The sequence below is a fragment of the Xenopus tropicalis genome, chromosome 7 (assembly GCF_000004195.4).
Source record: "Xenopus tropicalis strain Nigerian chromosome 7, UCB_Xtro_10.0, whole genome shotgun sequence".
NCBI classification, from domain to species: Eukaryota; Metazoa; Chordata; class Amphibia; order Anura; family Pipidae; genus Xenopus; species Xenopus tropicalis.
In genome coordinates this window covers 38563328-38585802 of record NC_030683.2, presented here as the reverse complement: position 1 = coordinate 38585802, position 22475 = coordinate 38563328, and the positions used below count along the sequence as shown (strand labels likewise).

Sequence of the window (22475 nt, the reverse complement as noted above, 5' to 3'; positions counted from 1 at the left end):
GCTCAAAGGAGGAAATGAAATATGCAAAATAAGTAACATAAATAACACCTAATTATCTTAAAAGACAGTTAATTTTTGAATTAACTTGAGGAAATGTGTAGACATTGGTTTTATAGGACAACTGGAATTGATCTGATTTTTAATTTTTTTGTGTTTTTTTAATAATTTCTCTTCCTATTCTTCTTTTCCCTGACCAGATGTTGTGCTCTAACAACCAGATAACTGCTTAAATTTCAGACTGCAAAGAGGCAGAACAAAAAAGTTAATAACTATAAAGACCAATTGCGAATTGTTTAGTATCTCACTATAGCATGATATGATAGAACTTCAATTTATGGTGAACAACCCTATAATATTTTCATTAGACTAACTGAGCAGAATTAATTTCTGGATTTTTAAACATTGTTTTATAAATAAATGTAAATGTTACCCATGCAACTGATAAGGCATTCAGGCAAAGCTTTATCAATGCTACCCTGGCCAACAAGGCTCTAATAGGCACAGCCACCCAGGGTAAAATTGTCCAAAACACAAACATATTCTGTGTGAAGAAAAAAAGCACTTACCCTGTGCAGGATCTCTAAAACCCTGAGGGCAGTATTAAGAAATCTGTAGAATAATCTTCGCTCCGTAAGAGGAATTCCATTTTTGGAGAGTTTCAATAGGTGCACCACAACATCCTTATAAAGTTGTACTACTTTCAAGAAAAGCGGAGGCTCAAGTAGGGACCACCAGTTTTCTGTTGGCATAAATGAGCACTCATGAACTCCATATATATTTGAACAATTGAATATTTATTAATCTTCTCCATAAATCATCATTACATTATTACATCTCCCAAATGTATATATATATGTATAGTGTGAGTTATTATACAGGAGGCAAACTGAATTTGAACAAAGGAAAAAAGTTGCACTACTGGATAGAGGATATAAAGAACAGCCTTCTAGTAGATTTAGTAGAGGCTGATACATAAGATATAAGATTAGTTTAAATCTAATGTCACCCTAGGCTTTTATTTAAGCCAACTGTTTTTTTCCTGTTTGGGCAATATGGTGGCACTTGAGCTTTGCAGTACTGGGGTCTTGAGTTTGAGCCCAGTACTGCCTGGGCACTAGTGATGTGCGGGCCGGCCCAACACCCTCCCGGTATTTCTGCTCCCACACTCCAAAAACATAGAGGCAGATTAATTAGCTTCTGATAAAACCACCCATACTGTGAGTGAATGTGATAGGGACCTTAGACTGTATCCTCCATTGATGTTAATAATAACACTCTCTGTAAAGCGTGTGACTACAGGGCATACCATTTGGCAGAATGCTGTAAGTTTAAGAGAATAATGGCACAAATCCTTGTTTGCAATTACAGTAATTTTTAACTAGTGGTGGTGCACTCAGAAACATTTCTATATAGAACAGTTAAAGCCAATGTAAAAGAAAAAAGACTAATTACCTAAAACTTTTAATGGTGCTTTTTCCAAGTTTACAATAGCTGTGCCAAACGGAATTGCTAAAGAAGTTAAGTTGTTGGCATCAGCCATGGGGGGACACTCTGGGAGGATGAGATACAAACGCAAGCACTCAATGTCGGGGGGAGAACTTGTGAGTCTGGGAATAAGATTCTTCTCCAAGCTGGCAGCCACCTATTTAAAGCAAAATAAGAATTAACTGCTCTTGGTTAGACTACCAATCATACATTACAGCAATTACACATGACCCATGGGTATCTGGTGTACTCATGGTGTAAACAACATTTCTTTGAAGAACAACTAACCTGTTGGGCTATTTGTGGCTGTGATGGATCCATAAGCTTGTGAAGAAGAAGTCTAGCAACATTCATGTCTACTCCTGAGAACTTGGAACTTGTCATATAGTGATCGTTGTTGCTGGAAAAAAGTATTATTGATTATTAGACTGATAAAGATTGATATTAAAATATGAAAAGAGTGCCCTTCAGGGCTTGAATGCTAGTTTACCTATAATTTACATTCGATGGATTGATATAAACAAACTAGAAAAATATAGTTTATATGGAAATTGTGTCTTTAAAGCTGAAAATATATTTTCTTTTTATAAAAAAAGGTAAACCACTAATAGGACTTTTTGCTTTTACCCGTACTTCTCCCACTAGAATCAGAGAAATTAAGAGCAGAGTTTAAATGAGCCGTCCTGTACTTTGGTTACTTACTATATTACCCTGTATTAAGGCATAAACAATCAAATTGAAGCATTAGGATGAGAACTCATCAATCTGCATCAGTCTCTACGCCAGTGGAGTTTATAATCTAACACCATATAACACACTGTAATTTATTTTTATTCATGATTTCCATATAACACAGAATACAGAAACAAACATTTGTGACAAAACTATTCACTCACACACTCCAAGAACTTCCCATAGACTACCACAAGATTCCATATCTTATTCCCAGAAGGCCATGCACAACGATAAATAATGATTTAGAAAGCATCAATCAGACTGGCTTTAGTTGCATGAATACAACAATTTGATTAATTTAATCAAAGTTGAATCAGATCAAATGGCCAGGAGTCCTGCAGCACAGAATGGAATCACAGTGTGTCTCAAGGAACAGCACGTAAACAGATTATCTATCCACCTTCAGATTTTGCTGGGCACTGTGTTGTTAGGTAGGTCAGTTAAGTTTATGTATAACAGCCTCATGAACAAATATTATTAAAGATTTAAAGAAGGGGTTTGGTTGGTTTCCTAAGCTAGGATTAAGGCAATTCTTGCATAGTACCGCAACAATCGAAATTATACTGTTTCTGTAGTAAAGCTTAAGAAACGGCATTTCTATGCCACCTGTGTGTGTTCGCATCCACTTAAGTGTCAGATAAGCAGTCACTCATTAATGGGGCAGTGATCAATTTCTTAGCTAAACTCAGTTTGTAACTTGGGAAACAGATGAAATGTTCATTGTTGGTTGTAGTCAGAGAAAAGCAATATACTGCACCAGTGGAGCTGCCTATTGAACTGATTATAACTTGAAATGTTTGTGACATTGTAAGGGCTTGACTGTCATTGTACTAACTGCTAACATCAAAACTCGGCCCATGTATAGCAAACTATTGCAAGACTAGACTTATTAAGGGCAGTGGCACATGGGGAGATAAGTCGCCCTGTGACAAATCTTTGTTACCGCGGGTGACTAATCTCCCCGCAATGCCATAACAAAGAATTGTCACGGGGTGACTAATTGCCCCGTGTGTCACTGCCCTAAGAGATACACACTGGATGATTCAACTATGTAGGCTATTTATCCAGTTTATTAGACATTCTGTGGGCCTCCAGATAGACTGCACTAATGTAAATCATATTTAGGAGCTGGCAACAATATAGTGTTAAGGTATCAAAGAAAAAGAAACACTTACCTTGTCACTAAAAAGCTTCCATTTAAACATGCAGCTGATGAAAATACTTTGTCTATTTCACTAGAATTGAAAAAATTATTAAGTCAATTCACTATTATTTAAACTGTTATAGCTTTAAGAAAAGTGCATGTCAACACTTTTATTTGCAACTGGTTGTAGTATTCAACAATTTACCATTAAATTAAGGAATAAGATAATGCACACAGAGTTCTTAAAGGAAAAATGAAAAATAAACTGGGTAAAAAGATATGCTGTCCAAAATAAAAAGTGTTTTCAGTATAGTTAGTTACCTGCAAATGTAATTATAAATATATATATAGGCTGGAGTGAACGGATGTCTAACATAATAGCCAGAACTCTACTTCCTTCTTTGCCTCTCTTACCTGTCAGCACTAAAAGGGGGCCATATTGGGCCATAACTGTTCAGTTAGTTTGCTAAGAATGCAGGTCAGATATTACACTAGACATCTGTTTACTCCATTGTTTATAGATTACATTTCAGCTAACTAACTTACATTAAACACATTTTTTTATTTTGCACAGCCTGTATACCCAGTTTTATATTAATACCGAACTATTACTTTAACTGCTTACCCACTCGACTGTAAAATCTATGGCACAGACTGTCAAAGACTACCAGCGCAATAGATAATGCTTCTGGGCAAAATGTGTTGTCTGTTGGAGCAAGTTTAAAGTGATACTGACACCAAAAAATTTCTTTTAAAAATATGAACCTACTTCCAAACCTACCTATAGGTCATGTTGACTGTTTTTTCCTAAAAGTCCTGTTTCTCTACATAAATCCTATTGAAGATCCTGAGCCCGACTGTAGCTTCTCAATCTGTCAAAAGGACTACGTCATAAACTGGGAGGATTCAACTTGGCGTTTGCTTCAAAGAGTTCCCCCTCTCTTTGAACTAGATAGCAGGCAGGCTTGATCTTTCCATTGCCTGCCTGCTGCAAAGGGCTCTCCCTTCCCCCTCCCCATTACACATAGACAACGGAGCTGAGCTTGTCACACACCGGCTGAAAGCAGAAGGGGTGTTGCAGGTTTGTGATTGGGCATATTTATTCACTTGGGAGGCATTTAAATTAAAACCCGGAAGAGGGGAACAGACATGGCTGCTCTGTGGGTCTGTAATTCGTGCTACCATAATTATGAAGCAAAAAAAAACTTTGCAGATTTAGTTTATAAGGAATTTAAAGCTGATACAAATTAAAACACAACAGCAGGTGTAAAAAATTTTTTTAATTGGCTGTCAGTATCACTTTAAAGGCTCAGGAAGAATAAAGATTAACCTGAGCCCATCCTAATTTCATCTGTAGCTCTAAGGGTGCCAAGGTTTGATCAAGCAAAAATGCTATGATTTCAGTCCTATTCCATAAAGTTGGGTTAAGACATCAACGGCCAAGAGAAGAATTAGCTACTTTGTAATGAGCACATACAAAGTTCAGTTACTTGCAATGGCAGGAGAGTGTCTCCGGCAGGCAAGCCTGAAATCTGTAATAACACTATGATCAGTACTGCGGCAACCCAGGCAGCAACCCAGGTCCTGCAGTTTAGTATACTACTTCTCTATTAGGTGTCTGTCACTGCTTATATGCTAGCATATAACCACATAACCATTTCAGGGATTTTTCAAGGGAAACTGTTAATATTAAAAAGAATCCATCAAACTGTGGTGAATTATCTGTAATTCTCTTTCCATATAATTTCATCATTTTTTCACTTATAGTTTATTGTGCATTCTTAACCAAATATTTTTTTCTTTTCTGCAAACAACTCAGATTGTTTTTAGTGGTGCATTGCAAATTGCAGAATCAGTCATTCAAAGCAGGTAAAATCCGCGAGCTGACAAAAATCCTTCAATGACTGTAAGAAATTATAATAAAAGCAGTTTGTGAAACAACCACTACAGTTTACTATCTTTTTTTTTGTTAGCAGAGACTAAAGGTCCCCATACACCATAAGATCCGCTCGCTTGGCGATGCCGCCAAGCGATCGGATCTTCTCCCAATATCCCCCACCTACGACCGGCATAGGAAAAGTTGGTCCGGGGACCGCATCAACGAGCTGATGCGGTCCTTGATCCGACTAGATTTTTAAACCTGCCCAATCGAGATCTGGACGATTTCAGGCCAGATATCGATTGGGCAGTATACACGTGCTGATTAGCTGCCGAATCGGTCTAAGGGACCGATATTGGCAGCTAGAATCAGCCCGTGTATGGGGACATTTAGGTGCACAGTGGAAGCAATAAAACATAAGTAAAAGTAGGGCAAACAAAAATAAAACCCTGTGTTTGTAAAACTGGCATTTTTACAAACAGGGGTAAAGCTGTGCTAAGGTATTTAAAAAGCCTACATTGCAGCAGCCCTAAAAATAATTAAGGCCATAGTTTTCCAAGAACACTGGAAGAGCGATGTGGTATCTTTTGATTTATTTTTGATTTATTATTTTATCATTATTGCTTTATATTCAAAATAGACATTACAGGATGGGGACAGCCAATGTGTACACAGAACATTTGTACTCTGCACACTTGCACTTATTCAGTCAAGAGCAGCCCCCATATTGTTTACCCTATATGCAAACGAAAAATTTCTGGCAATTTTAGTTTTAGATAAAAACTTTCCGGAGAAATAGGGTATGGTTTTCTTTTTGATGGCCAGAAATAACTTACTTTACTATTTCTAATGGAAGTCTTCCCAAGGAGTAATTCAGCCATCGTTGTATAACTCCCTCGTCTAAAGTCCGTATTTTTCTGGAACAATTACACCTCCTAAAGTCATCTGGAGGATGGCAATTCTAGAAATGAGAAAATTACAGTATTAACATTTACATGTAATATTTACAATGGTACCGAAAGTAGAGCTATCCACTAAAATATATTTTAGTTTAAAGGGGTTAACTTTAAGTTAACTTTTAGTATGTTACAGAATGTCCTATTCTTTGCAACTTTTCAATTGGTCTTTATTTTTTTTATAGTTTTAAATTCTTCTATCTCTTTCCAGTTGTCAGATGGGGGTCACTGACCCCAGCAGCCAAAAAACCATTGCTCTGTGAAGCTACAGTTTTGGTTTTATTGTCAGTTTTTTTTACTTATCTTTCTATTCAGACCCTTTCCTATTCACAGCACTGCTACAGTGAAATTGTGCCTATTACTACTCACAGGCAATGTGCAAGCCTGGAAGCACATTGATATTATGTTTCAATACTTGTTATGATGATCAGACAGTAACAATGATAGATATTTACTATAGAAGCTGCAAAAATAGCCCATTGCATTTTATAACAATCTCCTTGCCATACCTGTATTGTAATATAATGTGCAAAACTCTGGTCTCCACCGCTGTAAATTCTCTTCAAACAGTAACATCCATTAGCCTCTATATTAAAAATAAAGTTATGTAATAATTTACACTAATATTTTTACAAAATTATTACATTTACTAATAGATTGAATAAATTAGCACAACAAAAACATTCCATTACAATTACATGCCACTATATCCTCTAACATTCCAGCAGAATTCTGCTTACTACAATGGAATACCTATGATGGCATGGGTTCATGGTATCTCTGTACAGGCTAAAAAAAAACAAACAAAAGATTATCCCTTCTATGTAGGGTTTTTGGCAACCTTCAGCTGGCCATACCCCGGCCTCTGTTATTTCCCAGCCCCTTGTGGCTTATTATGTCAGAATTATAACACAACTTTGACTGGACATAAGCAAGCAAATGGCCAGTTACCACAGACCATTACCTTTATAGATCTTTGCAAAAATAAAGCAAGATACATAAAAATTTTAGCTTGATAAAGTACAATTACAAAAAGCTACAGTATATTACTACTAGCTTTTTTCAGGCTTTACTGATGCCAGAAGCAATGGCAACTGCATCCTTTCCAGTTCCAAAGAAGGATATGTGAACAATAATTTTTGCCTATTAAAGAAAACATAATTCTAAGAAACTTGCAATATACATTCATTACATATTTGAAATAGCTTTTAAGCTATTTATATATATTATTGCTATTTTTGAAACAATGTGACACAAGCCAGCAGATTGACAGACCTTTTTTGTTACAGTAGAATGGCTTTTCCAACATTGTCTAAAGAATCATAACCAGGAGCAAATTTTGCGTTCAATAGCAATAATATTTACATATAACTTTATAAGCACTAACATTTTATAATACATTCATTGAAAAGTTGTTTAGAATTATGTTTTCTTTTATTAGGCAAAAAATTATTTTTTGGTGCCCCTGAAATCACTACTTGCACTTGGTTTGAGTGACAAAAAAGTGCATTGAAAAGACCCCTTTAACAGTTGTTATGCAGTGTATATGCTTCTTACCAGGAAGGTGCCGAACATAGTCTTCATAAGTCAGCCAGTTCCCTTTAACTGTGAAAGGACTTTTTCTGTTAATGGTAGACCCTGTTCCTAACTGCCCATTGCCACCAAGCCCAAACGAATAAATGCGTCCTGATGAAGGAACAAAAGCTAATGTGTGCTGCCTAAGAAAAGGAGACATTGTTTTAAATTTGAATTAATTCACCAAATTTGTATTTTTGCATAATTTGATCCTTACACACAGAGAGCTTAAGACAGGGATCCCCAACCTTTCTTACTCGAGAGCCACAGTCAAATGTAAAAAGCCTTGGAGAGCAATAAAAGCACCATAAAAGTTCATGGAGGTGCCAAATAAGGGCTAAGATTGGCTATTAGGCAGTCTCTATGCACACTATCAGCTTACAGGAGGTTTTATTTGGTAGTAAATCTTGTTTTTATGCAACCAAAACTTGCCAACAAGTCAGGAATTCAACAAATAACTACCTGGTGTGAGGGCACTGAGAGCAACATCCAAGGGGTTGGTGAGCAACATGTTGCTCACGAGCCACTGGTTGGGCATTGTCACTTAAGACAGAGTTCATACACGTATATCTAGCAGAAATCTTTAGCTTGTCATTTCTGATAAAGTCCAATATTTATTTATTTATTTTTTTAAAGGTTTTTATTTTCTTTTCTTTACAAGCAAAAACATAAAAACAGCACAATAGCATATACTATAATTAGTGCTATGACCGTGGAGAAAGTACACAGTAGCAGGGTCAGCTAGATACAGCCGGTGTGGCCTGAGTAGTTTGGATAGGGCCTGTGATTTGGGGGAGGCCTTTGGTGTAGAAGTCTCAGGGGTATACCGTGGGACTCGCTTCGGGCTGAACTTCTAACCAGGGTTCCCATATACTCTCGAATTTACTAGGGCAACCCCTGGCAAGGTATGTTAGTTTAATAAGTGGGGGTCTAGTGTTAACAAGTTGTATCCATTGCTGGAGGTGATCATTGCGATCACTTTTTTGGCATAGAAGTATAATGATCTAAGTAGCATTCTAGTTTTGTTCAAGGGGACTAGGTCATAAATGAGGCCCAAATGGCACACTTCTGTGGATAGAATTCCTGGTATGGGGATTTGCTCATTTAAGTATTTGGTTACATCTGTCCAATATTTGATAATTGTAGGGCAGGCCCATATTAGGTGGAAGAAACCAGCCTCTGTCATTTGGCATTTAGAGCAGGAGGCGTGTTGGTTTTTCCCCATGGCCTTTAGCCGCAGTGGAGTAATATACAGTGGTGTGAAAAACTATTTGCCCCCTTCCTGATTTCTTATTCTTTTGCATGTTTGTCACACTTAAATGTTTCTGATCATCAAAAACCGTTAACTATTAGTCAAAGATAACATAATTGAATACAAAATGCAGTTTTTAAATGAAGGTTCACGTTGTTAAGGGAGAAAAAAAACTCCAAATCTACATGGCCCTGTGTGAAAAAGTGATTGCCCCCCTTGTTAAAAAATAACTTAACTGTGGTTTATCAATTTCAATTTTCAATTTCAATATCAATTTCTGTAGTCACCCCCAGGCCTGATTACTGCCACACCTGTTTCAATCAAGAAATCACTTAAATAGGAGCTACCTGACACAGAGAAGTAGACCAAAAGCACCTCAAAAGCTAGACATCATGCCAAGATCCAAAGAAATTCAGGAACAAATGAGAACAAAAGTAATTGAGATCAGTCTGGTAAAGGTTATAAAGCCATTTCTAAAGCTTTGGGACTCCAGCGAACCACAGTGAGAGCCATCATCCACAAATGGCAAAAACATGGAACAGTGGTGAACCGTCCCAGGAGTGGCCGGCCGACCAAAATTACCTCCAAGAGCGCAGAGAGAACAAAAGACCCCAGGACAACATCTAAAGAACTGCAAGCCTTACTTGCCTCAATTAAGGTCAGTGTTCACGACTCCACCATAAGAAAGAGACTGGGCAAAAACGGCCTGCATGGCAGATTTCCAAGGCGCAAACCACTTTTAAGCAAAAAGAACATTATGGCTCGTCTCAATTTTGCTAAAAAACATCTCAATGATTGCCAAGACTTTTGGGAAAATACCTTGTGGACCGACAAGACAAAAGTTGAACTTTTTGGAAGGTGCGTGTCCCGTTACATCTGGCGTAAAAGTAACACAGCATTTCAGAAAAAGAACATCATACCAACAGTAAAATATGGTGGTGGTAGTGTGATGGTCTGGGGTTGTTTTGCTGCTTCAGGACCTGGAAGGCTTGCTGTGATAGATGGAACCATGAATTCTACTGTCTACCAAAAAATCCTGAAGGAGAATGTCCGGCCATCTGTTCGTCAACTCAAGCTGAAGCGATCTTGGGTGCTGCAGCAGGACAATGACCCAAAACACACCAGCAAATCCACCTCTGAATGGCTGAAGAAAAACAAAATGAAGACTTTGGAGTGGCCTAGTCAAAGTCCTGACCTGAATCCTATTGAGATGTTGTGGCATGACCTTAAAAAGGCGGTTCATGCTAGAAAACCCTCAAATAAAGCTTAATTACAACAATTCTGCAAAGATGAGTGGGCCAAAATTCCTCCAGAGCGCTGTAAAAGATTTGTTGCAAGTTATCGCAAACGCTTGATTGCAGTTATTGCTGCTAAGGGTGGCCCAACCAGTTATTAGGTTCAGGGGGCAATTACTTTTTCACACAGGGCCATGTAGGTTTGGATTTTTTTTCTCCCTAAATAATAAAAACCCTCATTTAAAAACTGCATTTTGTGTTTACTTGTGTTATCTTTGACTAATAGTTAAATGTGTTTGATGATCAGAAACATTTTGTGTGACAAACATGCAAAAGAATAAGAAATCAGGAAGGGGGCAAATAGTTTTTCACACCACTGTATGTTCTGTGTATTATTTTAAATTGAATCATCTTGTCTAGTTGGTCAAGGGTTGGGAAGTTGCCCTCAATCAGGAGATCTTGTAGGTGGCGAACTCCCAGTTTAGGGCAGTATTGGAAATTGGGAAGGAGTAGTAGGTGTTTGAAATTTGAGTTTCTCCATAGTGGGGGATAAAGTGCAATATTTAAGGAAGGAGTAATACACATAGCATCAGATAGAAGAATCGGTGAGTAAAACTTGCTAAGATTTTTGCTATCAGTATGGTGTTTTTTTCGCATATAAAATACAGTTCATACCTCCCACAAGCGATTTGTGTCACAATGCTTCCCATAAGCTCAAACACTTTCCTTGGGTTGACTTCATGGTTGGTAGAGTTATGACCAAGCTGTCCATAGCCCCCAGCTCCAAATGTAAATACACCACCCTCCTAAACAGATGCACGGAAAACAATAAACATAAGGGATTTTTATTTATTTTTAGCATATTTTCTTATTTGACATGCACAAAATATGCTGCTATATTTGGCTAAAATCTGCAGTTAACAGTTTGTCAATTACCTAATTTTATCTAATTCTGTAGGGTGGAATATTTATAGAACAGTAACACCAGCATTTTCAAGCAATAATTCAGCTATAAACCATTATTATTTGGTCTACTATGCAGCAACTTTAGCTTTTTAATTGATTTCACAAGAAATACATTTAGATGAGGTGGATTCTATTGATGTAGGAGCCAGATCTTAGGGGTGGGATTAGAGCATATAACAGGCCCCGTATGCTCCAGTCCAGACTTCCAGTTTAAAGCTAAAATCATATTATACTTTTAGGCTTATGGCAGTGAAGCAAAGCTGATCCACTGCCTTCCACTCCTTAAATGGATGCGCACCGATAGGAACAGAATAAGGCAGTCAGTGCACACAGAGCGGAGATCAGTATGGAAAACCTTAAGGTAGGGGCACATGTGGCAAATCATCAGCTTTTCTCAGCCTGCATTTTGGAGGAATAGAGGGCTTCAAGTGATTTGTTCCCCACCCATTGAGCTACTAAACACAATAATAAGCTCAAAATTGTCCTGTGTGCTATTAGTTCATTATCTCAAACCTGCTTATAATGTTTGAGATTTAGGCAGCCCCCCAACCCAGTGACCAAATTACTTCATGATGCATCAATATACTGCCCCAGCAATATATGTTGCAGTGACCCCACCAATTCATAATAGCGTTGTTCCAGGAATATGAAACCGTCCCTCCAGAATTCCAGAGTTGTTCCAGCAACAGATAACACAGTGGTCCCAGCACTGCATAATTGTGAGGCAATAATGGTTACTCTCTGTTGTTTGTGCCCCTTGCTCCTGGCTTCAATGTTTCCCCAGGAGGGATGTGCCCCACAAGTCTATGCTAAGGCCAAAAAATATTTAAGGTGTGTGGCAGACAATTTCATGCTAACTTGCTTAATGTTCATCCTTTATGTCTGTGCAAGAGAAATCAGTTCTGTACATCTGCCCAATGGTCCAAGAGAAAATACATTAAAAAATAGCCAGAATAATGTTAATAAAAATGCTTTTGCAAAATTTCAACTAATAGCTCCAGAAATTTCATTACAAACCTCTAGAAACCCATTAATTTGTTACATAATTTCCTGTGTTGCAGATGAATCTATATAGCTATCATTGTTAATTTACTTTGGTTAAAGCAGCTGTATGATCTTCTCCACAACAAATATGAATGATTTTCTGTGAGCGAAGTGACTTGAGAAGAGCTGGGACATTTCGATCTGTTGGGATATAAAAAACACAACAAAACACAAATTTGAAATAATCCCCCTTCGATATCTAGATCAGTCACCCTACACAGATACGAAATAAAGCACAATCAAACTTCAATACTTATTTCAAATATATGTTCAGTTTTCATCTGCTACCAAACAATACTTTATTCAGGAGGTGTTAAATTTGCCTTAAAATCTATCACTTTACAGTCACAGTGCACCTGTATTGGCAAAGCAGCCCCAGCTAATATAATATCTGGCATCAAATAGGCCAAGACACTATATCCAAATGTATAATATCCTTTTACATTTTCTATAACAGCCACGTTTCAAATATGGGTCCATTTCCATACACACTAGCCATGAGCTGGGCAGCTATTGGACTTCCGATCAGTTACTATGAATGAGTTTAAAATCTATGCTGTACTCTGCATTTCCAACCTTTCCATAAATCTCAGTTATGTTCAGATCTGGTGATTATGAAGGCTAAGGAAGGGTTTGATTGCATTTTGGTGTACCTCAATATTGTCCTAATTAGCAATCAGGACTGTGTTTAACATTAATCAACTTGTTCTGTACATCAGGATCTATGGCTCCTCTCCTTCAGGATCTGGAGATGCCTTAACAGATTTATTGTAAAGAAGCATCTATAGTTAATATTTACTGTCCAGGCAGACTGAGTGTGACCTGATAGGACTAGAAGACTAAAGGTGGCCATAAACGTAGCAATTCTGACCTTTCCTGCAATAATCAGTAGAGCAATTAGAACTGTGATGACAAAAAAATAGTACAACTACTTTGGTTAGACATACAATAGCAGCAGGGCCAATAGAGGAATACTTATACAGTTTCTAGGGTTATATCTATACCTCCAAAATTACTCATATTAAAGGAGACATTTCATATAGAAGTTAAGAATGTACCAGTGAATTATACTCCTCTAAATATAGAAAGATTGTGCTTAAAAAAGTTGTGTTTCAGACTAATTTATTTATTGTGAAATTCCACCAAAACCCCACTAGTCCCATCCATCTGTTCCACTTCCTTCTGGCTGAATTCTCTGGATGTGCAAGGGAGCCGGTGGCATTCAGTACAGGGCAATGCAGGATAGGAACCTATCAGCAGCTAGGCTGACCTGATAGGGAACTGAAGCCTGTCTTTGCTTGTGTGACTGCAAGGCTGTGATTGGCTATCACCCTCCTGCTGTGCTTCTGGCAGGGACTGTTATGACACGCCCACCCTTCATGTATATCCCTCAGCAACTTTTTTAGTACTAGGATTGAAAGACAATCTACCAACAGTACATATGCACTACTAAACAGTCAGTATCGTTTGAAACAGGCCAAAATGACCAGCTATACATATTACCCACCATTAATCTTATGCACCTGGAAGACACAAAGAAGACAGAAATAACTTCTTACCAGTTTCATCAGTAAGACCAAGCTGGCCAAATTTGTTTCTTCCCCAACCGAAAATGGCCCCTGAGATTGTCAACGCAAAACTGTGTCCACCTCCAGCAGCAATATGAGCGAAGGGAATCCCTGATAGAGACTTAATATGTCTGGGTGCACATTCTTTCTTTATTTCTAAACCCAAGCCAAGCTGGCCATATTGGTTTTGTCCCCATGAAAAAATATCACTGTCTGATGAAGAAAAAGAAAATAAGATCAGATAAAAGTTACACTGTTTTTATGGGGCCAAGAAGGTCAAAATGCTGGTATCTATTCAATAAAAATATAGAGCAATTCAACTATACATCCTATATAGGGCTTATAATATTAAAACTTGACTTAAAAAATCATTCTAACTTCTTACCTCTTTGGAACCATTTTAACAGCAAGCAAGCTACTATGTTTTACTTGCACTAATACAGATTACTATTGCACTAATACTATTACTATTGCAGATACAGTGGCCCACTGAATCTGACCAATGTCTATGTCTTATCTTGAAAAAGTAATATCAATCTAAAAAGCTCCAAAATAATTTTAATTTACTCAGTAATAATAAAACAGTAGCTTGTACTTGATGGTTACTAAGCCGCATGAATTCATATTGGTGGTAAAACAATCCTATTGGGTTTATTTGATGTTTTTAGTACAATATTCTTTATTTGATGTTTATAGTACAATATTCTTTATTATTATTTATTATCACAATATTAGAATTAGGGCCTCATTTACTATGCTATGTACAACCTGCATGGCCTGTATGTGTTAAATGCCAAACACTCTCTGTTAAACCCCAGAGTACAACAACCACTATGTTAAATACTTATGTGGGTTGATGCACATGCAGTTACAACAACTCCATGTGTCTTTTGCAAAAATTGAAAAAGCATCAAGTTAAATATTTTGCCTCATAGCAAGGGAACCCTTTACTTTCACCAAGGCATAAATTGGCTCCATTTAAAGGACAAGTATATCTTTAATATAAGCTAAAGGTGAGATATTGTGTGAACATCAAAAATGTGCCAGTGCATTACTGTATATTCCTCTAAATATAGAAGAAATGTGCTGAGAAATGTAGTGTTTGCTGTTGATTTATTATGATTATAATTATTAACACTTTTCCACAAAAGCCTTTTGGCCCTCCCATCTTTTCCACTTTCTGCTGCCTCAGTCAGCTAGGTTGACCTGATAGGAAACTGAAGCATATATCTGCTTGTATGAATGTAGGTCTGTGATTTGATATCCCCTCCTATTGTGCTTCTGGCAGAGACTGCTAAGGCACACCCACCCCTTATTTAAAACAGAAAAGAGGATCTATAGGGAGCTCCAATAAAGCACAAAGCAAAACCAGCACCATATATTATTCATTATTGCCTACACGTTTGCAGGGGTTTTAGTTATACTAAAAAGAGAAAAGTTCTGAAGTGAGGTTTCTCATGTCTTTTCTAAACAGAGGAACTATATTTATAAATATTTACATTATATATATACACAGGTATTATATTTATAATATATATTTATAAATGTTTATAATTATAGTAATATTTAAACATCATTATTATGTAAACATTACATATTTTCTCTAATATCTCTAAATCTTTTTAACAAATAGTGATTGTAAATTAAGAATAGAACTCTTTTGACACTCCTTGAGGAGAGTGTAAATGTATGCTCATGTCCTGCCCGTATGCTTGCAGGTACAACTGCATAGCGATTGTGTCTTCAGCAGACATGGTTACACTGGAATGTTACACTGCATTACATTGACAAAGAACACTTTGCGTTTGTTAGTTATTGAGACACTAAGTCAGCACTTAACTGAATCTTACCTAAAACACAGTATCAAGGGAATCAGTGTTACTTACCTTTGGACAGTGCAAGTGAATGATGATGACCACAGGCAACTTGCACAATCTGTACATCAGACAGACTCTTTATATTTCTGTGGAATACAAATTATGATTAGTTCACAAAAGAAACCATCACACAAAATACCAGTTCCATTAGATTTAATGGAATTTTAATAAATGTTTTTATTTGCACTAAACTGTTAAGAAAAAGCAATAGTCAGTGTAGATTCCTTGGCCTGCACTGAGAGAAGAATCTTGGGCAGTCTGAAGGTGGTGGTAATATCCTCCATACAGATACACAAAAGCCCATAATTCAATGTGCAAATTAATGGGCAATAATGCTCTCAGCGTGTTAGAAAATCAATTTTCCATAAAAAAAAAGTAAAAAGACCACCTTAAATGCTACTTTTTATACCTGTTAAAGGAAAACTATACCCCCGAACAATGTAGGTCTCTATAAAAATACATTACATAAACAAGCTCATATGTAAAACCCTACTTAATTTAAATAAACCATTTTGATATAAATATATTTTCTAGTAGTATGTGCTACTGGGTAAACCTAAATAGAAAATTGCCATTTTAAGAATTAAAGGGGAAGGAAAGGCTAAGTCACTTGGGGTTGCTAAAATGTTAAGCACCACCAAGTGACTTGAATCGCTTACCTCGTACCCCGGGCTGGTGCCCCTATTAGGAGAAAACCGCACCAGCCCGGGGCGATGCGCTTCCTCCTTCCGCCTTCCTTTCCCCTAGACTCCGAGTCCGGCACATGCGCAGTAGAGTGAAAAAGCCGACTTCTCTGTTAAAGTTCGGCTTTTCACTCTACTGCGCATGCGTGCGCAGTGAGAGAGGAAGGAGTAAGCGATCGCTGCTACCACGGGCTGGTGCTGTTTTCTCCATACAGGGGCACCAGCCCGGGGTAGAAGGTAAGCGATCTAAGTCACTTGGGGGTGCCTAACATTTTGGCACCCCCAAGTGACTTAGCCTTTCCTTCTTCTTTAAGGGCCACCCCGGGGATCACAGGATTTATGGGGCACACAAACAAGTCAAGGCAAACAAATGTGCTAGGTCACATCAGCCAATTAATCAACAGAGCTTCCACACTTCTTACAGTTGCATTATTTCTGGTCATGTGATCTCTGAGGGAGCACACAGCCCATCACTAAATAGCGGATTAAGGGGAAGGATGTAAAAGGGCAATATTTTTATATACTCCAGTTTGGAGAGATTCTTTAATGGATTACTTGCTAGATGAATTAAATAGCACAGAAGATTTTAAGGCGCTATCAGGTCACCACAAAACATTACCTGGGTACTCTAATATATTCTTCTGCAGTTGAGAGACCTATCTGTCCATATACAGCATGACCCCAAGAAAACACTTGACCTTTGTCATTTAATGCCAAGGTGTGAGCTTCTCCACATGAAACTGCCACAATGATCTGAGCATCCAGGGCTCCAACCTGCTCTGTAAAGCATAAAAAGATAAAGAATTAAACTGCACTGTTGACAGCAATGAAACTATACAATTTAGAAGTTTAGAGCCTAGAGTAACTGATCATTTTAAAATATTATAGTAAACTTTCTGTATAGTGCTGAATATTGCATTTTAATTTTGTTTTATATAAGAATTCTGTTATGCTAAAATTGTAGAGCATTGGTTACCAAACTGTGGAGCTAGCCTCTTCATCAAATGAGTGGATCTTTGCCCAGTTTGGACACCTAAATTCTGGCCTAAATCAGACAGACTATGCAGGCCCGTCATGAGAGGACCTCACTAACAAGCCAATGCAACAGATTTTTAACCCTGCCCCATAGATATCTGGTTGATTCATCTAGGACAAATACCTGTTTGGTCTTCCTGATACACGTGAAAGCCCAGCTTTGAGATCAGTTAGGATGAGACCTAGGGTGAAAATGTATTTGTTTTGATACTGTTGGTATTACTACCTAGCTGAATGACTGATAAAACTTTTTTAGACACCTCTAACCTTGTTATGTGCTAAGGGGTGCCCTTTCCAAAGGTTGGACCTCCAAGGGGTGCTTGAAAACCTCTGTTGTCAAGTCCAACATGGCAGTTGCCAACCCCAATATGAGGCTCGGCATTGGCCCTTCAGATACAGGGAAATGGGGGCCAAATTTGGTAGTACAGGTAATGGGGTTGGAGAGGGGTGTGCAGTTACCTTATTGTGTATGAAAAGGGGGACTATCTTCTCCTCAAAGGCCAACATATGTGGCTTAACTCAGGTGTAAGAAAGTTAACTGCATTTACGATATCATGATCATGCAGCAATCAAACAGGCAAAAATTAAAAAAATAAGTAGTTGATTACTTCACTTGCAAAGACCAATTCTGTAAAAATATAATTATTATTATTATTATTAACATTTATTTATAAAGCGCCAACATATTCCGCAGCGCTGTACAATAAGTGGATTTCATACACTGGACATACAGATACAACATATAAAGCAATCAATACAATTATATATAAAGCAATATATAAATCAATAATACAATCAGTAATTTGCACCCAAAACCTTACCAGCTCTATTGACATGCACAGAATCATGGTTGGGGAGTGCTGCTGGGTTCTGTATTTGTCCACTTTTAATTTAATAATTACACAAATAAGGCACTTAAGGTAGTGTATCTATATTTCCATGCATGGAACAAATAAGTTCATCGTGGATACCATCCTTGTAGTAGGATCTAAGGGTACTTCTAGATAATACACTTAGCTGTAGCAAGCAATGCTAGTCAGCAGCAACAAAAGCCAACAAGACATTGGTTGGAGAGGGCACATAACACTTGAAATAATTTTTAAAAAGATAAATATCTTTTGTTACCTTTATTGTGTCACTATGAGATGAAACCTGTTAAAATACTTGAGTGCTTTTATATCACTATCATACTGTTAAATCACTGTTATAGAAAACAACATTTTTTACCTGGCTTTCTTCTGCTTTTGTCATGTCCCAGTTGCCCAAGATCATTACATCCGCAGGTGTAAACTGTCCCATCATCCAAGACAAAAACTGTGTGTCTGCTTCCACATCCGACATCACGGACATTTTTATTGATGAAAAAGTCACATCTTCTCGGTTCTAAAACAACCTCCTCATCAATCCCCCCTAATCCCAGCTGTCCAAAAGATGTATTTCCCCAGCATAACATGATTGGAGGGCTTCAGGTTTTAGTCCTACTCCAGATTGGCTGGTTGATGAGGTTCTTCCAATAAGATCTTCTCAGACAACAGATATCGTCTAGCTTTGACTTTCATTCCATGGATATTTGTCCCTGTAAATGTTACAGATATTAAAATGACATGTTTAGGTTTTTACAGTAACATTACTTTATAAAGGATCCTGGTGCTAATCTTTTGAGTTCAAACTTAAATCTCCCTACCCCTCCCCTACCCCCTTTGCTTATTTGTGTCACACTCGGATACCTCATCAGTCCTGAATGCTGTAACTGGGACACTGGACACTGGCGCAAGGCAATGACTCAAAAGACTGAAGGAACTGTTTACATCAGTGCTCCAATCTATTTGATCTTTGCCCAGTCCATGCTTGGAAATAGGAAATAAAAACATTAAAAAATTAAAATACAAATATTTAAATAAGCTTGCTATTAATAATGCAGTTACCGCAAACAAAAAATGCAATTCGTGTAAGCCATGTGATGGGCCATTTAGGATAATGGCACACAAGGCAGCACTGGGTATTTTGCCCATAGCATTTTTTTCCTCTTGAACAATGGGGCCTGAAATTTCCCTCCCTAAGGACAAGAAAAAGACAAAAATCACTGGGGATGCCATGTTGTTACATAGCCTGTACTAAACCTGTGCCAAATTATTTTTCCCTGACCCCTGTGCATTATGAACACTCCTACACTAGGAATCCTCGGACTGCTACTGACAGTAGTGCGCATACAATAGCCCTCAGCCATCATGACAAAAGAAAGCTGATCTAAATAAATACAGGTATTTGATTATTCTATAGCATTTGGCTGTTTTCCTGGCAAAAATAGTGCAAAGAAGTGCTAGTGGAATATGTTAGTATAGATGCAATATAGGCTTCAATATTTTACCACTGTTGTTATGAGACTATGCTTCTGCTTCAAAAGTGTCAATACATGTACTTGTCATGCACATCTTATCTGAAATGTGGCAGCTGCCTTACTCCAGATATTTTATATTTTATTTCTATATGTCTCTATATTGGGCATCCAAAACTGAACACAATGCCCAATGTAGAAAAATAGCAGTATAACCATGTACTTGCTACTAATGCGTACCAGAAGCACTAAAATAGAACAGATAATGTAACTTAACTTGAGTGGATGAGATTTAAAGGGAAACTAATGTAAATAACAAAATGTAAAAATATGATAAACTAGGTTGATTGCAATGTTATTAACAATTACAGGGGCTTACTTTAAAGGTTGGTTGTATTATGTGCCCTAAAGGGTCCATACAATAAATCAATAGTATGGATATACACTGCCAATCAGTGAGTGCTATGCAATGGGTCCAATAGCAAAAAGCAAAACATCAAACAGTTTGCAGAGTATCTCCTTTAGTGGTGCAAAATTATCACAGCAGATAAATTCAAATGATAAGATTTCATATAAAGACATTATATCAAAACACATACCACAAAGCAGTGTGCACCATTGGGACCTTTATCAGAGGTGGTATGTTTTTCAATATAATGTCTTTATGCTAAATCTTATCATTGGAATTTATCTGCTGTAATAAATTTGCACTAATAAATGCACTAGGTGAGTTGCCCTAAAGGCAGTGGCAGACAGGGAGATTAGTCGCCCCGTGACAAATCTTCATTGCCGTGGGCGACTAATCTCCCCACAATGCCATCCCAACAGCAAGAATGTAAATCGCCAGTGGGATGGCATACACGTCACTGCAATTTGCCGAAGTCGCCAGAAGTTTCCTCTCAAGGCAACTTCGAAAAATCATAGCGATGCGAATGCCATCCCACCAGGGATTTACATTCTTGACGGTGGGATGGCATTGCGGGGAGTCTGCCCTAAAGGGTCCACCAAAGGTTGCAGCTAGATGGGCGAGTGTTAGCTGAGATGAACTCTGTTGGACCTGGAAGATAACATTTCCTATGCAACACTTGCTACCTGCTCATATAACACTAGCCTTAAACCAGCAAGACTGGAGAACTTGGTGGTACAGCCAAACACATACAGCAATTCTATACTCTAGCCTCACTTTCTCTGCCCACAACCATTGGCTGGTGTTCTGAGGAACACTTTGGTTGACAGCTAGCCACATGAGATCATCAGATATGGATCAGGAACCACATTATTTGCCTTCAAACTTGGGCTAATACAAAGCTTGGCAAGCTTTAGGGCAAAGACACATTGGGCGATTAGTTGGCGTGACTTTTTGAAAAGTTGCAGCGAAATTGCGTGCGCAATTTGACGTGGCGACGCAATTGTGCTTTATGGCCGGAAAGACTCTGCTATTAACCGCCGCGACTGAGTTAATTTAAAGTCACAGCGACTAATCGCCCGTGTGTCTTCGCCCTAAGAGTGAAGACACATGGGGCTACTTAGTAGGAGCTACTTGTCACAGCTACTTAAGGGCTCTGGCACACGGGGAGATTAGTCGCCAGCGACCAAACTCCCTGTCCCGCGAACAGGGAGTTTTGTCGCGGGGACTAATCTCTTCGTGTGCCAGAGCCCTAAAACCAAAAAATTGCCTCTGCTAAAACACATGTAGAGACAGTCATTAGTAAATGATCAGCATTGTCTATTTTAGTAGCCGTGACAAGTAGCTGCTACTAGTAGCTCCATGTGTCTTCACCCTAAGAGGTTTTCACTGGTGGGGATCCAAACCACTAGCAAATAATCCACAAAAGTGATTCCTTGACAGGTGACTTCGGGCAACGTTGTAAAAACAAAGCAACACGTATCCCATCCCAGCAGGGACTTACATTCTTGCCGGTGGGATGGCATGCCAAGGAGATTAGTCGCTGTGGTAACGAAGATTTGTTGCGGGCGACTAATCTCCCCGTGTGCCACTGCCCTAAGTCTGTACAGTACAGTTGAATATATACCAGGAGGTTTAATGTTCCAGTGCACTGTGGCAAAAGCTTTATTCACCATCTTCAAAGTGGTGTAGTAAGGGAACAAGAGACAGAGAATGCATGCGTAGAACTACTAAATGGAACTGGTTAACCTAAGAAATAACTCTACAAATTATGTAGAAGCAATAAGGCAATAGTGTGTGTAACATGGGGCTGCCAACAACAATCCGTAACCAGTTTATATTTCACTTAAAGGGCACCAAACATCACAAAAATCATTTCCTAAGTAAGGACACTGTGTTAAAGTTCAAGAAATCCGATTTTCAAAACAGTTAGAATTATTTGTATAATGTAAAACATCAGCTCACTATACGTTCTGCAAAAACTCCCTTATCTTCACTGCAGTCCTATCTGTGGCAGCCATCTTGGAATGCACTGCTTCCTCTTACGTAGGTCTTTACAGGGAACTTCAGCTCTGAAATCTCGCACATGCTCAGTTTAAGTTACAGCGCTGCCTAGCAACCCTTCTAAGCAATTCTCAATCAGCGCTTCTCTGTTAGCTGCTGGCCCTGCTCAGTATGTATGTATATCAGTAGCGCTGCCTCCTGTCTGTACGGGCAGGTTAATCTACACTTCTGCTCTCTTACCTTGGCAAATCCTCAGGGTGCTTTTTCTGTGGGTTGTTTTTCTGTCTGTTGCTTTG

At 38.2% G+C, this 22475-nt stretch overlaps 1 protein-coding gene across 2 annotated transcripts in view; it reads right to left on the bottom strand.

Moving 5' to 3' along the window:
* herc4 (HECT and RLD domain containing E3 ubiquitin protein ligase 4) overlaps positions 1-22273 on the bottom strand; it is a 38503-nt gene extending 16230 nt beyond the window's left edge. Inside the window, exons 1-14 of one of the 2 annotated variants that reach the window (XM_031904674.1) lie at positions 22141-22273; positions 18662-19010; positions 17019-17178; positions 15726-15802; positions 13831-14052; positions 12321-12412; positions 10937-11067; positions 7757-7917; positions 6709-6785; positions 6080-6204; positions 3396-3455; positions 1774-1885; positions 1453-1642; positions 567-739 (exon numbers count right to left, since the gene is read on the bottom strand). In XM_031904674.1, the coding sequence (XP_031760534.1) occupies positions 567-739; positions 1453-1642; positions 1774-1885; positions 3396-3455; positions 6080-6204; positions 6709-6785; positions 7757-7917; positions 10937-11067; positions 12321-12412; positions 13831-14052; positions 15726-15802; positions 17019-17178; positions 18662-18887 (1806 nt within the window). In that variant the 5' untranslated portion in view covers positions 18888-19010; positions 22141-22273. 2 annotated transcript variants of the gene reach the window in all.
* Between the last annotated feature and the right edge of the window lie 202 nt (positions 22274-22475).